At 40.3% G+C, this 17,794-nt stretch overlaps 1 protein-coding gene across 4 annotated transcripts in view; it reads left to right on the top strand.

Moving 5' to 3' along the window:
- Positions 1 to 17,794, top strand: part of PTBP3 (polypyrimidine tract binding protein 3) — a 245,772-nt gene that overhangs the window by 173,417 nt on the left and 54,561 nt on the right. For all 4 annotated transcript variants that reach the window (XM_077475341.1, XM_077475339.1, XM_077475338.1 and 1 more), the window contains one exon: positions 528 to 638. In XM_077475341.1, coding sequence (XP_077331467.1) covers positions 528 to 638 — 111 coding nt within the window. The remainder of the gene's footprint in view (positions 1 to 527; positions 639 to 17,794) is intronic.

Genomic DNA, 17,794 nt, shown 5'->3' on the forward strand with positions numbered 1-17,794 from the left:
GACACCCCCAGATTGGTTCGCATATTGCAGTGCGGACTGTCAAATGGTGCAGGTATTGCATGGGTGTGAACACCCATGCGATCCGATTCTAGTGCAGACCAAAAAAAAAAGGGGCCTGCACCATTTTGGTGTGAAGGCGATGCGAATTTAGCCATACAATTTGTATGGCTGACTTTTTTCATTGCACAGATATCACATGTGATTGAACAGCAGTGCGGAGCGGTGCTAATCGCATGAAATGTCTAACATCACACAAGTGTGAACCCAGCCTTATGGTGTAATAAACAGTACTCCCAGAAACCAAACATAAGCCATATTTCTTTCGATGAAACAAGTAAGATCAAATAGTAAAATGTGTAATTTCTGTTGTTTTTCTCTTTTTGTTCATGGTTTTATTTAGAAGGCCTAAAACCAATGGACTTTTTTTTCTTTCTTTTTTTTTTTAAAATCTGCACTTTTTTGTTGTACTGGTCTCTAGCACCTAATACCATCAAACTGAATTACTTTTCCCTTCTGTTTTGCAACAGATCTTTTCAAAATTTGGAACGGTATTGAAGATCATTACATTTACAAAAAACAACCAGTTTCAGGCCTTGCTGCAGTATGCTGAGTCATTGAACGCACAACATGCTAAAGCGGTAAGGGCACATGACGTGCACATTTATTACAGGAGATTAGGAAAAAGAACTATATTCTTTCATCATGTTTTACAGTTATTTGTAAGTTTTGGCAAGCGGATGCTCTGTATCCACATCCACAAAGCTGCTTTGTGTAATAATGTGCAGTAAACAAAGACCTTTAGTAATGAATGAGCCTGAAATGCTCTGGGATTCAGCTCTACAATGACTGACCTATTTTGCAACATTGAGATAAGTGGCAATGCCTATGTATAAACGAGGGAAAAATCCATCTACCTTGATGTGTTTTCACAAACTATCTGTCCAGGCAGCCTTTTTCTTTGGATGGAGATGATAAAGCAGTTGTTTACATGCTACTGAGTAATTACCTGTCCCCTGCAGTTATTCCTTGTAAAGGGGAATTTATCTCCCTGTCTTAAATTACATTTTTTGAATGAATGTATTTTATGGGATTACAGGTACCCTTAGATGGTAGACACCTGTCTGTAATAAAAAAATAAAAAAAGTTGCTGTTTGGATAAAAACTGCCAACAGGATCTCACAAATTCAATTGTGGGATTTTTGGTTCCTTTTAGCCCACCTCACTATAAGGTGTTTAGTTGTTCTGTTGTGTCCATCCATAAGACCTTCAACATACTTCAGCGCCCTATGGAATATTCTTTTCTGACAAATAAAAGTACAGGAACCATGAAGAAGTTACTCCTCACTCACCTACAGCGGCTATTATAAATGAGTTGACTATAGTATACAATGTGACTAATTAAAAAATCAGACACTAACAGCGCTCAGTGTATAAATCTAAAACATTTCCGAGACCTCGCCTGTAGGTCAAAGAGAGTGAAATGTTAAATTTTAAAATGAGCGATCTAATTTTGAACGCCACTAATCGCATTAAAAGCATCACACTTCTCACATGCTAGCAAAAGTCCATAATTGAAGGTGATAGCGGTAAAAGTGTCAGCAAAGAGGTGCCATCCACCGTAGAGATCTATTTCAATCACAACCAGTAGCAGTCCTACACCATCACCGTATCCACCCTGGGTCTGAAGGAGGTGCCACTGGCGAGTTGGGATAGAGCAGGGGTCTCCAAACTTTTCAACACAAGGCCGCACTCATTACGCGACAACACAAAACTTCCTCTGCTCCCACTTTCCCAGCACGGCTCCCGTTGGGTGTGGCGTCCGGGGGGCAGAGCAACAAGACAGATTTCTGCCTGTTTGCAGTACTGTTCTGGTAAGCGGCCAGCCATGGGGGATTGCACAAAAGTGGATATGGTGATGGTGTAGGACTGTTACTCCTTGTGACTGAAATAGATCTCTACGGTGGATGGCACCTCTTTGGTGACACTTTTACCGCTTTTACCCTTTATCACGCTAGCATGTGATAAGTGTGATGCTTGTAATGTGATCAGTGGCATTCTAAATTAGATCGCTTATTTTAAAATTGTTTAACATTTCACTCTCTATGACCTACAGGTGAGGTCTGGGAAATGTTTTAAATTTTTTTTACACTGAGCGCTGTTAGTGTCTGATTTTTTTTTAATTCGCCACACTGTATACTACATCCATAAGACCTACTTTATAGAACCCATGGTTCCCATACACTATACTGATCATGGCCAACTAACCTAAAACAACTGTATATAGGTTGGAATAAATGTCTCTTTGTTATATTTATGCTATAGATCTGTGTTTTTAGATATACATTTGGCCACAGGGGCATTAGAGCACGATTAGCCTGGCTCTTTCAGTTATGCTAAGTGGAGTTAAAGCTTTATTTCTAGATTGTAAGCTCTAACGAGCAGGGCCCTCTGATCCCTCCTGTATTGATTTGTATTGTAAGTGTACTGTCTGCCCTCATATTGTAAAGCACTGCGCAAACTGTTGGCGCTTTATAAATCCTGAATAATAATATAATAATAATCACTGCTTTATGTTTGTTCTATTTTTATGAATTCTGCATTGAAGATACAAACCAGGTTCTATCCAATATACAGCCTCAGCTTGTGAGACCTACATTACAAGTTGTAAAGCAATATAGAAAAGACATGCGTAAAACATAAAAACGACTTGCCTTATCAAGCAGTTTCTAGATACCTTCAAGTTTAAATATTTTGTAATCTGAACTATGGGGTCTAAAAATCCTCACTCTTTTTTTGAACATTTTTGTAAACCTACTAAAGGACTTCTCTCGATGATATATTCATCTATACTGAAAAACTGAGATCTCTATCTCATTCATGACTAAATGGGAAAGTGATCTTGGTGAACCACTGTTCTATCAACACAGCAGCATTAGTATAAAACAATAAATTGCTACTGAGATGACATTTCGTTCCCCAATGCTTAGCCAAATTTAAACCAACAGTCTCCAATTAATGCTATAGAGGTTTCTTGGGTATTGGTACTCTCTTACATATATGGTGGCATTGTCCTAGAATAAAGCAATTTTGGACTAACCTATATCAAATAAATAATTTTTACTATGTTTGGAAAACAACTTTCCAAGAACCCACTAGAAGCCTTACTAAATCTCATACCAAAACATTTCACAAATATTCAATTCCTCCTCTTAACATTCTTATTCACTGCTGCCAAACAAACTTTGGCAAAAGCTTGGTGGTCTATTGCACTGAATTCCTCATCCGTTAAAAATAAAAATGAATTGGTATATGTCTAGCAAAAAATTTGCTGCTATTCTTTGTGAGGATTTACACAAATTCAAGAAAATATGGTCCCCATGGGTTACGCCTTTCTTTCCTCAAAATTTTAATAGATCCCTTTCGCACCTGTTACGTACTCTTAACTTGTACATTTATTGATACATTTTTCTCATTCTGATATATTCCCCTTGTTCTCGCCCCCCCCCCCCTTTTTTTTGTTTTCTTTTTAACTGTTAATTTATTTCTATATATTTTATAAATTGGAATAATTTTTATAATTTCTATTCTTAAAGGAAAAATATGGGTTTGGGTATTTGTTTTTTTTTCCCCCTCCATTATACGTACCTAGGTGGATGCTGCATTGGTACCCCGGTGCCTCTTCACTGAGAACTGAGCGATCGGACACCGCCGATGAATCGGTTCTCTCACCTCCCCGAGCAGAGAGATGCTGCTTGTCAATCGTGATTACACTGTGCCTGGACTGATCTGTGTGACATCAGCAGAGAGCGGACTCCAAATTGCTCTCTGCTGAAATGGGTCACAGGAGTGCAAAACTAATTGCACTCCTGTGAGCCATAGGAGAAGTTCAGCTGAATAAGCTCAGGATTTCTTCTTTAACCACTTGCCGCCCGCCCTATAGCAAATAGACGGCGGCAAAGTGGTTGCATAATCCTGACCGAACGTCATATGACGTGATCAGGATTATGAGCCGCTGCGCGCCCCCGGGGGCGCGCATCGCGGCGAACGTTGTTGCGGGGTGTCAGTCTGACACCCGGCAACTACGATCTCGGTAAAGAGTCTCCGACGGAGACTCTTTACCACGTGATCAGCCGTGTCCAATCACGGCTGATCACAGTGTAAATAGGAAAAGCCGGTGATCGGCTTTTCCTCACTCGCGTCTCGCGTCTGACGCGAGCAGAAGAGAGCCGATCGGCTGCTCCTCTGACAGGGGGGGGGTCTGTGCTGATCGATTATCAGCACAGCCCCCCCCCCCCCGAGGATGCCCACACTGGACCACCAGGGACGCCACCAGACCACCAGGGATGCCAAGGACAAGGTATGCCACCCTAGACCACCAGGGATTCCAGTCAGTGCCACAATGGATGCCAATCAGTGCCCATAATGGATGCCAATCAGTGCCCACAATGGGCATCACTGATTGGCATGCATTATTGATTGGCACTGATTGGCATCCAGTAGTACAATATATTATAATACAATGCCGCCTATCAGTTCCCATCTGTGCCGCCTATCAGTGCCTACCCATGCCCACCTGTGCCGCCTACCCATGCCCACCTGTGCCGCCTACCCATGCCCACCTGTGCCGCCTAACCCATGCCCACCTGTGCCACCTATCCATGCCAATCCGTGCCAATTTGTGCCACCTATCAGTGCCCATCCGTGTCGCCCATCAGTGCCGCCTATCAGTGCCACATATCGGTGTCCATCAATGCCACCTCATCAGTGCCACTTCATTGGTGCCACCTCATCGGTGCCCATCATTGCCCATCAGTGTAACCCCATCAGTGAAGGAGAAAACTTACTTATTTGCAAAGTTTTGAAACTGAAACAAAACAAAACATTTTTTTTTTTCAAAATTTTTGGTATTTTTTTATTTGTTTAGCAAAAAATAAAAACCGCAGAGGTGATCAAATACCACCAAAAGAAAGCTCTATTTGTGGGAAAAAAATGATAAAACTATCATTTGGGTACAGTGTAGTATGACCGCGCAATTGTCATTCAAAGTCCGACAGCGCTGAAAGCTCAAAATTGGTCTGGCCAGGAAGGTGTTTAAGTGCCCGGTATTGAAGTGGTTAAAAATGAATACAAATATGTATTATAATAAAGACATACGCAGTCCCTGCATAGTTGAGACATAGTGTAGATAAAAGATGTAGTCTCGTTGAATAAAAGTAGTGATATCAGTAGACATTGGTGCATTGACTTTTTAGAACACTGCTTTAAAAATAAAGCTTTTATAGTCTTGGGCTATAATTGGACAATATAGCAGCTATTTGAATCTCAGTGATTACAACTGTGGCTTAAAGAATAACTACACCCAAAAATGAAAATGTAATATATTGCAGCTCACCAGTCCATAGATGTGGTGGGATCATTCGTTATCTTTTTTCCAGATAAAGTATGTTTGCAGCGAGTACAGAAAATTACTGTTGATCTTGTCAGAAATGCAGTGGCTTTGTAACTTCCTGAGAAATTAATGTAGCACTGACCTCCGAAGGAGCGGCTGGTTTGATTTGGGCTTACCGTTTACCTCCTCTGCCTTGTAGCTTGTCGTTCTTGTCTAGGGGTTCCCGAGGTTGGTGGCCCAACAACTGCAGAGAGCGACACTTAAATTCCTTTTTCAAATTTTTATTTGCTTAAAACCGTTGAACAGTAACACAGTCTCTCAGTTGGGAATAGAGGGTATAGGTATGGAAGCTCAGGCACTTTGAAACTGCTGGCACTTAATAAATGTGTCTCTCTAGGTAATCCAGAGAGTAACCACTCACAGCTGGATATTTTCACCGTCTGATAACTCCTAGTTTTAGGGACTTAGCACCCGACACATGAATCAAACTTAGCAAAGTTTCTGCCACAGACTTGGTTGCAAACTTTTAGATGAACACAGAAAGTCTCTCACAGGAACTTAGTTGTAACAGAAGGATGGGAACTTTCTTGCGGTACCAGTATCTTGCAGCCAGTCCGGCGATACCATAAGACATGTGGATTCAATTAGTGTCCATACAGCTCAACATCCAGGCTCTTACCGGGCAGCCAGCCTCGTGCGTTGCCCTCTTCCGAAGAGTCCTCCCCTGGTTGCATGACGAGTTGCTTGGCCTCTCCAAAACCCGAGATGGCACCGGACCACTTTAGAATCCTCCTTCCAGTTACTGTGCCTCGGACTAGCCAGTTCGGAGACTCAGGCCATGAGGGCCTCTGGGGGCTGGTCAGGAGGACCAGGACCATGGAGTCAGAACATAACTTCTGGACCGGAACCCAGAACCACTTGACTTCAGCACCTTAAGTACCCTCTCCCGGAATACACAGTGAGACAACGCACCCACTGATTGGCTCAGAGAGAGAGATTGGTACCCAATGCGTCCAACCAGACTGCGTTCTAATGCCTGTCAAAGGTATTAACTGCACCTATGACCAGGCAGAACATTAGTACAGCCCAGCCAAACTGATGCCAAAACCACAATTTAGCACAATTAACCCCAAGATTCAACTATAGTCTTGAGAAAAAAACTAAATTTACAGACATGGCGGTTACTCTTCAGGAGTACCAGCGCTACATTAACAAACAGCTATATTCTTTATATTTGTTCTGGCAACCCTGGTTCACTACATAGTGTAAGCAATAACAAGAAAGAATGTCCCAGGGGATTGTATGGGTGGGGTTTGGACAAAAATCAGTCAAAAAGAGATTTTTCTAGAGTAAGAAAAATATATATAATCATTTTTATTCATAAATTACACAATAACATAGTGATCAAGATAAAAATACTGATACATGCAGTTACTCTTCTAGAGTGTGAAGAGGGACACTCTAAGGTATAAGAGCACCATCGAAAACACTCCAAATATCCAACTTGTTTCCGATTAATAAATATTAATAATTCTATAAATGTAGTTCCTTCTTCAGGGATTATAAGGAGAAACTGCAATGTCTACCATAAAAATAAATAGAAATACATCAATGACATAATATTTACAATAAATGTGTTAGAAGCAAAGTTATACAGAGGACATGGCATAACATCAAGTAATAAATTCAAAAAATTCAAAGACTCAAAGGAGATTCAAGCAAAAACGTACTGAAAAATTGTGGAGACCAAAACGTCATTCGTTAAAAGCAGGTAATATTCCAACCCTTCCAGGCAAATACAGTTGAATTAATTTAAGCAGGTCTATATCGCTTTGTTTAAATATAGTTGTGGGTTCCAAATTGTATCAAAATGGTGTCATGCAAATATGTCCCTACATTTATAGAATATTAATCGGAAACATGTTGGATATTTGGAGTGTTTTCGATGGTGCTCTTATACCTTAGAGTGTCCCTCTTCACACTCTGGAAGAGTGACTGCATGTATCAGTATTTTTATTTTTATCACCATGTTATTGTGTAATTGATGAATAAAAATTAATTTATAATTTTTTCTTACTCTAGAAATATCGTTTTGACTGATTTTTGTCCAAACCCCACCCATACAATCCCGTGGGGCATTCTTTCTTGTTATTGCTTACACTATATTGGGATGTGGTGAGAGTTTTTTTTGAATTGCTGGTAGTTTTCTTTATTTTTCTATATATGGTTCACTACATAGAAGCATGAAGTGTGTTATTTTCAGGATTACCAAGTGAATTGTAAAGTATTGTAAAGACACTAAGAAGGGAAGGACAGAAAATAAAGGAGTATTCACGTATACACTTTTTGTTTAGAGGCAAACAATTTTGTAAGAGTAACTATAGAGGGAGAAGTTTATATATAAAGATGGGTTTATTTTTCTTTGGCATGATACAAATTATGCACTGTTTGCTTTTTTGAGGGAGATAATTAATTTAATAAAGTGGCTTTTGCCAAGATTTTATAAGCAATTTTCTATCACTGTCTTTCTTGTGTGTACTTTTTTCACCACAGTGTGTGCTACTCGTTACACCATATCTCAATGCCGCTGCTGAACTGAATGAAGTGTCACTTTGTGACATTTCATTAAAGTTCAGTTAAAAAGAAAGGTTAAAGAGGAAGTAAACCCTGATGAGTTTACTTCCTCTTTCATTCCCTGCAAAGGCAAAGCCTAGGTGGACTACTATGCATCGCATAGTAGTCCATTATGTGTCACTTACCTGACACAGGAGCCAGCGAAGTCACCACTGTCCCCTGTAGTCCAGGGCATCCATCTTCTCAGTGGGGTCTCGCTGCTCCGCCGCTGTCATTCGGCGAAGCCGCGATGACGTCGCTCATGCACACGGGAGCCGACACGCGCGGCATCTTCATCGTTGACGGTGCCGCGCTCAGTGCGCCTGCGCGCCGCTGTCTATGGCGCATGCGCCGTAGACAGCGGTGCCTGTCTTTCGGTAAATATCTCCTAAACCGTGTAGGTTTAGGAGATATTTCTTGGACCTATAGGTAAGCCTTAATCTAGGCTTACCAGTAGGTCAAAGTGTGTTGTAAGGGTTGACAACCACTTTAAGTAGACTGTCAAAAATGGCAACCCTGTATGCATATGTCATTGCAAATTGTGTGAGCAACCTGGTGACCTGGGCTTGGCAAGCCATCTGACTAAACACACATACATTGCAAAAATTTCATATACTGTATACAGTACATTGCTGCTTGTTTATATGTATTGTACATATGAACATTCTGAAAACTGTTTGTGATAAAGATTTACTTCCTCAGTTTTTGGAATGATACAGGGTGATGCCATAGTTGTAGTATAATTGGTGAACTGAGAGGTTTTCCACAGATGGAGCTTGATGAGCGTATTCTTTTTGTATTTTGTTAATTATATTTAGTTCCTCGTAACTTAATGTGTAATATTCTGCATATGACATTCATGTACAGCTGATTTTTAAAGAGCAGATCCACCTGTGGCACGCATTTTGCTATGTAAAGTCATAAATATTATGTTCATCATAGCTCAAAGAAAGTTATTGTAAAAAGCCAAACAAATGTACCAAAAAGGATTGCTTGATGTGTGCGGAAAAGTTTTTTTCATTGTTTTTCCCAAATCATAGCTTGAATTGTGAACAAGCTTTTGAGCATCCATCAGATGTAATTGCTTGTTTCTGTGGAAATAATGTGCTTTTTGCCATTGTAGATTTGGGTGTTTGCTTCCCACAAGGGTCACTGTCTACATGGAGTTTGATCCTGTACTGCTTGCAGGAGTTTGCTCCAAATTGTGTTGTCCGTTCCTCACTCTAAAACATTCTGGTAAATTAACTAAACTGAGCCTGAATTGGTTTTTAAGATTGCTTATGTGTAACATTGTGTGGGAGCGCAATTAGTTTTGTTTGTATGGTTCTATGTAGTACTGATGTGCTATGGAAAGGTAGGACATAAAAACTCACTAAAACCATGCAGCTGGCTTGGCCAGTGTCTTACAATGTATAATATATTGGTTACTAGCCTTTTAGAATGGTATTTGATGACCTACTGTATTTATCGGCGTATAGCACACACCCCAAGTTTAGGAGGGAATTTAAAAGAAAAAAACTTTTAGGAGGAAAGTTTAAGGAAAAAAACTTGCATTTAAATACCCATTAATGCAGCCTTGTCAGTGTCATTTGCAGCCTTGCATTGCAGCCTTTTCAGTTATTTGCAGGCTTGTCAGTGTCTTTGCTGTTTAAAAATGGTGCTGCCGAGATACAGAGCGGATGTCCTGTGCAATTCTCGGCAGCGCTCGGTAGTTCTCAGCCGTTCTCAGTGGCTTTCAGGTATTTTCGGCCTCACTCGCCCGTTCTCGGCTATTTTCAGCCATTCTCAGCTATTTTCGGCCGCACTCGGAAAGCCAAAAGCCGCCGAGTGCGGCCGAAAATAGCCGAGAACCACTGTGTGCAGCCGAAAATAGCCGAGAGCAGCAGAGAAGGTTAGAAATGGCGGGGGAGCCGCGTATAACATGCGCCCACGATTTTACCCTGATTTTAAGGGGAAAAAAGTTTGTGTTATACGCCAATAAATACGGTAATTGACCACAAAAATACAATCTATAAGGCGATATTGACACTACTGCCTTTATAATGTAGCGCAATTGTTGTACTGTAAGTTTTAGGAATATTTTACTCACATTACTTTTCAATCCCGAGGAAGTGGACTTCTCTGGTAAGCTATATTTTCAATGCTTTTTAGTCTGCGCATCGCAGTGAGTTGTGCTGCCATTCAATACATATGCCCTGCACAACACTCAGGTTGTGCCTTTTAGAGCACTGCATTAAACAGTCACATCCGATCCTTTGTTCATTAGAGTGCGCTGCCCCCACCCTTTCCTCCCCCAAACACTTACCTGAGTCCACTATCAAACCAGCGCTGTACCTACTGCAGGTTTTTACCCCCCTGCTCTCACAGGCTGCACTGGTAGCAGCAGGAATCATTGGCTCCTGCTGCTGTCAGTCAAATGAGCAGGGGATGGGGCAGAGCTGTGCTATGTGTGTCAATGGATGCACACAACCTTGCTTGGGAGCGTGCCTGCATAGCACACAGCTTGATATGGGGGCACACACAGAAGAGAAGGAGCAAGCGGTGATGACGGGCAACTCCGAAAGGAAATTGTATAAGAAGAATAATTAAGTTTTTTTTTTTTATCAAAAGATTTCATGCACTATATGGCAAAAAGATTTTAGACAACTTGGTCATGCCTACACATATGGCCACAAATATGAGGACATTCCTTCAAGTTCTTGAGTTTTAGGGGTTTCTAGTGAAGGAACTATTGATGCTACAGCATAAACTTTTTAGACAGTTGGGAATGTAATTTTCTGTTCTAGCATTACTGTGCCCCTGTGCACCATGCCAGTTCCATAAAAACATGGCTCGAAGAGTTTGCTGTGGATGAGCTTCTATGGCTTGCACAGAGCACTGGTTACTGAACACTTTTGATGCGCTACATCAGGTGTGTGCTGCGCTCATAATGCAGGAGTGTGTTGCACTCAGAATGTAGGGTTGGGGGGGGGGTGATGTGACGGGTGGTAGAGGATACTTCTATGGGGGTGGCCCTGCCCATAGCAGTGTCCACTGCCCCCTACACATCACCCTACACACACACACACACACACACATGCACACTGACTTTTCATAATAATAAGCTGGTGATTGGTTGCTTAGGACCTAGCAACCAATCACCTTTGGATTAACTAGAAAGGTCAACTTGGCCAGCTCATCTGCCCGCCCTCCGCCTTGAGCTGTGCTGCCTCTCGCTCTCCACTGTTAACCAATGACAGCGTCAGAGGAGGCAGGAGGGGGGGTAGAGGAGGACCAAAGCCTCCATGGAGGAGGCTGAGGGCAAAGACCAATAGCTAGCAGTATGAGGCAGCGGTCAGTGCAGATCTGTTCCTGATCTACCTGTCGCATACTTGCGGTCGACTGGTTGCCGACCACCGGCTTAAAGATTCCTTCACATTGGTATATTGCAGAGAAACACAATAAAATGAATCGGAATGTGTGTGTGGGGTATCCCAACACACTGTTACAGTAGCAAGCAGTGCCGCTGCGCTGCAGGCCCCCACAATGCTCATGTCTTGCCCATCATTATAAAAAATGCATATCCAATATTTAGCGCATGGAAGGTGCACCTCCAGCCCATTCAGAATGAATAGGCTGCCTCAAAACTGCACACCTAGATGCATAGTAATATAGTAGTCTGAAGGGGTCTACACCTAATCTTAACAAAGGGAAAAAAAAAATCTGCACCACAATAAAGACAGTTTTGAAGACAAAAAGTAGTCTTCTGTCTTCCTTATTCCTTCCTTATATCCTTCTGATATGATTGATGTTGGTAATGGGATACCCCAACTGCCCACCAGGCATACAGAATCTGCCCTTTCCTTCAGAAATAAATGGCAGAAATGCAAACCATGGTAGAATCAGCACTTCCCTTCTGGCAGACCATGCAGATCAGATAATTTCACCTTTGGTAACCTTTTACAGGTTACACTCGCATTTAGGGTGTAACATGTTACTGTTAAGCACCCACTGGTTCATTTGTGAAGGTGCGTTATTACATGTCTTCTGGTCCTTTTCATGAGCCTGTCCCTTCTGGAATGAGGTATGCAAATTGACCCTGTAATTCAAAGGGCTCTCTCTAGGAGAGAACCCTGCAGCTTTCCTTCTGCACCTAAATCCTCTACTCAAAAGGGAATCTCCTCATTACATGTATGTAAAAAGGTAATATAACAACATGGAACTAATGTGTAATGTGAATTTGCTTGCTCAGAAACTTGTTAAATAAAGAAGAAAAAAAAATTAAATATATATATATATATATATATATATATATATATATATATATATATATATTTTTTTTATAATATAAAACTTATTTTTTTGCGCTAAAGCAAACCTCTTAAGAATTGGGCTTGCTCATTATTTGTACCTCTTTAATTTACTGTGTCCTCTTAGCAACAGATATTTGCATCTAGCACATACAGTATGTCCATATCTGTGACTGTCTCTAAGTCAATATGGTTTTCTGAGCAAAATATTAGCAATAATAATTATAGCAAGTTATTAGCAACTTTATTATTTAATACCGAGTTTTACAAACTGTGCTTTCTAACTTGCATTTGCACAGTTTTTTGCATGGGCTTTATTTAGCATGGTGCAAAATAATTTGGGTCATTTGTTGCCTGCAATAAATTTGATCGGTTGAGGTCAGGAAGTTTTCTGCACTTCCAGGCATAATAATAATACTATGTATCCGTGTTCTGCAGACTGGATTGCACGTGGATTGTAAAATCTGAGCTGGTCTCAACAAAGGGTCTGTGTTCTGAATCATTGATCGGGTTTACAATTTTTGCATATGCATGTGCTGAATATTTGCCTAGTTAAAGTATTCGTACAACTGGTTTGTTCTTGTACAAACTAGCACATATTCCTAATTGTCATTCTGTTGTTAAAAAAGGCAGATTTTTCCAAAATGTAAGAAGATTTATTTTTGTTTGTAAGTCCGGGCACACAGTTAAATGGGAAAAAAAATGTTTTAAGGGAGCAAACTCAGACAACCTGCTTTTGGGAATTTGATCGCATGGTTCCTACTCATTTGTCGATTTTCCATTATTATTAATTTAAAAACTGTGAGCAGATCACAAACATTCAATATATGAAAGATTTAAAGTGATGCTAAAGTCTTCTTTTTTTTATTTTTTATTTGTTTAAAATAACAAACATGTTATACTTACCTGCTCTGTGCAGTGGTTTTGCACAGAGCAGCCCAGATCCTTCTCTTGGTGGGTCCCTCGCCAGCGCTCCTGGCTCCTCCTCCTTTCTGAGTGCCCGCACAGCAAGCAGCTTGCGGTAGTGTCACCCAAGCAGCTGCTCTGTGTGTTTTCAGACATGGAGCTGCTGTCCCCCTCATTGGCTCACTGTCTTTGACAGCAGTGGGAGCTGGTCATTGGCCTCCGCTGTGTGTCTCAGCCAATCAGGAGGGAGAGTCCCAGACAGCTGAGTCTCCTGCAACATCGCTGGATCGAGATGGGGCTCAGGTAAGTATTGGAGGGGCATGGAATGCATTAAGATAAACAACCTTCTGCCTTTAGAACCGCTTTAACCGGTTCATGACCGGCGCATGCCGATGTACGCTGGCATCAGTGTTCTGCCATCGCCAGAAGCTCTGTGAGTAGGATCGCGGGTCTATGTCCGCAGGGATACCCGTGATCATCTCACGGAGAGGAAGAACGGGAGATGCTAATGTAAACAAGCATCTCCTCGTTCTGCCTAATGACACTGTCACTCATCATAGCTCCCTGTGATCGGGATCTATGATCAGTGGTGTGTCGTTAGAACACATCCTTAGGACACTTAACCCCAGCAGCGACACCTAGTGTTAACCCCTTCACTGCCAGTCAAATTTACACAGTAATCAATGCAATTTTAACCACTTAAGGACCGCCTCACGGTGATATACATTGGCAGAATGGCACGGCTGGGCACAAGCACGTACAGGTATGTTGCCCAGCCGTGGGTCGCGTGCGCCGACGGTGGTGCACTCGCGACCCGGTGCTGAGCTCCATGACCATAGTCACAGGACCCAATCGCCGCCGTTGTCCCGCGATCAGTTCACAGAGCTGAAGAACGTACGGACAGTAAGTGTAAACAAACCTCTCCCCGTGCTTCCTAGTTGCCTGTCACTGATCGTCGGTTCCCTGTCATAGGGAACGACGATCAGTGATGTCACAGCCAAACCATGCCCCTGACAGTAAGAAACGCATATTTGATAGTGTTTTATTCCTGCCCTACCACTGGTGATCTATCAAATGTCAGGGGCTGCTACTACTACCAGAGTGGATCACGCCGTATCCACTTAATATGAAACTAAAGATATGTTGGTATTGCGCTGTCCCTATATTAAATAACCCTCCAAGGGTGATAAGTATAATGCCTAGTTACATAAATCAATAGTGTAATATAAAAAAATATATATATATATATAAATGTCTACTGAATAGTATCAAAAAGTGCAAAGTGCTACATTAAATAAAATAAAATAAACACACCACAAAGGTGATAGAATCCAAATAAATGAAAATCAAGTAAACAAAGGCAAGTAACTAAAAACAGTCTCTTAAAAAATTACTATTTTGATAAAGTGCAGAAAAATGCAATAAAAAAAGAAAAAAAAAAAGTAAAAGTAAACGCACTACAGTCAATTGAAAACCTCCACAGAAACACAGCTGCTTCAATTGAGTGCAAAAAAACAGTGAATTGATCATAAAGTGCCAAGTGCGTCTTATAAATGTGCAAATAAGTAAACACTCTCCAGAGGTGATATAAGTGAACCACCCTAATAGTAAACAAACGATATACAAGAAAATAAGAAAGAGTATACCTAGACCAAAAAGAGGGTACCCTCTGCTGATCACATGGGAATAAACTTTAGAATAAACAAAAAATATATATAGTAGTAAACGCACTACAGAGCCGGCTGTAACATACGTTATATCAGAATGAATCCGGCCTCTATAGATTAAATATACATATTGAAATCCATCAAAAATAAAAAGATATAAATATTCAAGTCCATAAATAAACAACGGTCTCATTTAGGGGAAGTGCTTTGTGCAGACTTGTGCAAATTCAACTGAGGTGTGGAAGCAGCTGTGTTTCTGTGGAGGTTTTCAATTGACTGTAGTGCGTTTACGTTTTTTGTTTTTTTTTTGCATTTTTTCTGCACTTTATCAAAATAGTAATTTTTTAAGAGACTGTTTTTAGTTAGCCTTTGTTCACTTGATTTTCATTTATTTGGATTCTATCACCTTTGTCGTGTGTTTATTTTATTTTATTTAATGTAGCACTTTGCACTTTTTGATACTATTCAGAAGAAACGCATATTATTCACTGCCCCCTAGTATTAACCCCTTCACTGCCAGTGAAATTTTTACAGTAATCAATGCATTTTTAATTGCACGAATCGCTGTATTAATGGCAATGGTCCCAAAAATGTTTCAAAATTGCCCGACGTGTCCGCCATAATGTCGCAGTCACCATAAACATCACTGATTGCCGCCATTTACTAGTAAAAAAGAAAAATGCCATAAAGCTATCCCCTATTTTGTAGACGCTATAACTCTTGCAAAAAGTGGCAATACAGCACCGTTGTCTAAATGATATTTTAAAAAAATAAATAAAAATAAAACTGTGCCTAAACCACAGAATATAAATGCAAAGATTGAAAAACTTGAATAAATTATAAGCTGCAACTTAAATGTGCAATACCCACAATAACATCAACAAGTTTTTCCAAAAAAACTGCGCTGCAATAGGTGAACAGATATATAATATCTAGTACATATAGCATAAAAAGTAAAAATGTGATAAATCCTATCACAAAAATGACATACAACTGTGAATACTTATTTATAAAACATACGCCACAACCGCTAAGATCAGGGTATTGTCTCTGAAAGCATTCTCTGAATATAAAGAGTTTATTAGTCCATTTTCCAAGTGAAACAGTTTTCTATAGGGTTTCCACTGTGATATTACACACAACACCAAAGAAGTGCCAAAAAGAGAGCAAGGATCCTCCACCACCAACAATACTGCCGCTTACCAGCTGCTTTGATCCCTTAAATGAGATCAGATATCGCCAATGGCTTATCACATCGCTGTATAAATGTGACTGGTCCCAAAATTGCGCCAAAATTGTCCATGTCCACCATAATGTCGCAGTCGCGATATAAATTTCTGATTGCAGCCATTACTTGCAAAAAAATATATATATATTAATAAAATAGGCATAAATCTATCCCCTATTTTGTAGACGCTCTAACTTTTGCGCAAACCAATCAAATGCTTATTGCGATTTTTACCAAAAATATGAAGAAGAATACATATCTGCCTTTTATATATTTTTGGGGGATATTTATTATAGCAAAACAAAAAATATTGCTTTTTTTTCTTCAAAATTTTCGCTATTTTTTTTGTTTATAGCGCAAAAAATAAAAACCGCAGAGGTGATCAAGTACCGCCAAAAGAAAGCTCTATTTGTGGTGGGGGGGGGGGGGGGGGAGAGAGACACGTTTTGTTTTCAGGTGAAATGCAGGCTGCTCTGGAATAAAAAGGTGTAGTCATTTCAAGGAGCACAATACGACAATACTTGAACAAAAATAAGCTGCTTGGTCGAGTTGACAGAAAAAAGCCTTTACTGCGCCAATGCCACAATAAAGCCCAGTTACAATATGCCTAATAACACCTTGGCACACTGTAATCTGGAGTGACTAGACCAAAATAGAGCTTTAATACTGTTTGGAGGGAGGTCAACAGGGCCCATAGCGACAAGAGTATCATCCACACTGTGAAGCATGGTGGTGCAGTGATGTTTTGGGGATGAAAATTGATTGGAAGATCAATGCAGCATGTTATCAGAAAATGCTGGCAGATGATTTGCAATCTTCTCCATGAATGCTGCACACGGACACTCTGACTTTCCAGCATAACCATGATCCTAAGCACAAGGCAAAGTTGACCCTTCAGTGGTTATAGCAGAAAAAGTTGAAGGTGTCAGAGTGACCATAACTGTCTCCTGACCTTAATATTGTCGAGTCACTCGTCGAATGGGCAAGAATTTGGAGCCTCATAGACAACTATTACAAAAGACTACATGCTGTCATTAATGCTAAATGGGTCAATACACTGTATTGGGAAAGAAGTGTATGTAGACTTTCAAACAGGGCTCATTTAATTTTTTTACTTGTTGCCACATTTTGTTTGTTGTGCAATTCTGTTATGATTTACAGTTGAATATGATTCCCATAAGAAATAAAATTATTTTGCCTGCTCACTCATGTTTTCTTTAAAAATGTTACATACTGTACTGTATATTACCAATTCTCCAAGGGTATGCAAACTTTTGAGCACAACTATATAAATTTTATTGGCTGTAATTTCTGGATGGCCCAACAGTGATAAAGTATGGCTTACAGGGAATGAGCTGCACCATATTAAAATGAGTGCGTGAGTGATTGCTAACGGTATAATGTATGTTTTACGTTATTATGGAAGAAATTGGCATGGCATTAGTGTTTGCAAATTCATCCATACATATCCTTAAAATAGTCATTTCTGAGGAGCATGAGAGATTTTCACTATTCCTGGTCTTGTTTGAATTTTAACTTTTTTTTTTTTTTTTCCAATTTGCTTATTAGTGTCTTTCATTTATTTTTGAGCTAAGTGGCGTTTACAGCCTACTGTTGTCAGCTCTAATTATTATGCCAATTATTGGGGAAAATATAGCTCATGAAGTCCCCTGATGGATCATTTTGACCTCCTCAGATTGGG

The sequence above is a fragment of the Lithobates pipiens genome, unplaced genomic scaffold (genome assembly GCF_037356315.1).
Source record: "Lithobates pipiens isolate NorthernLeopardFrog02 unplaced genomic scaffold, aLitPip1_a1.2 Scaffold_13, whole genome shotgun sequence".
NCBI classification, from domain to species: domain Eukaryota; kingdom Metazoa; phylum Chordata; class Amphibia; order Anura; family Ranidae; genus Lithobates; species Lithobates pipiens.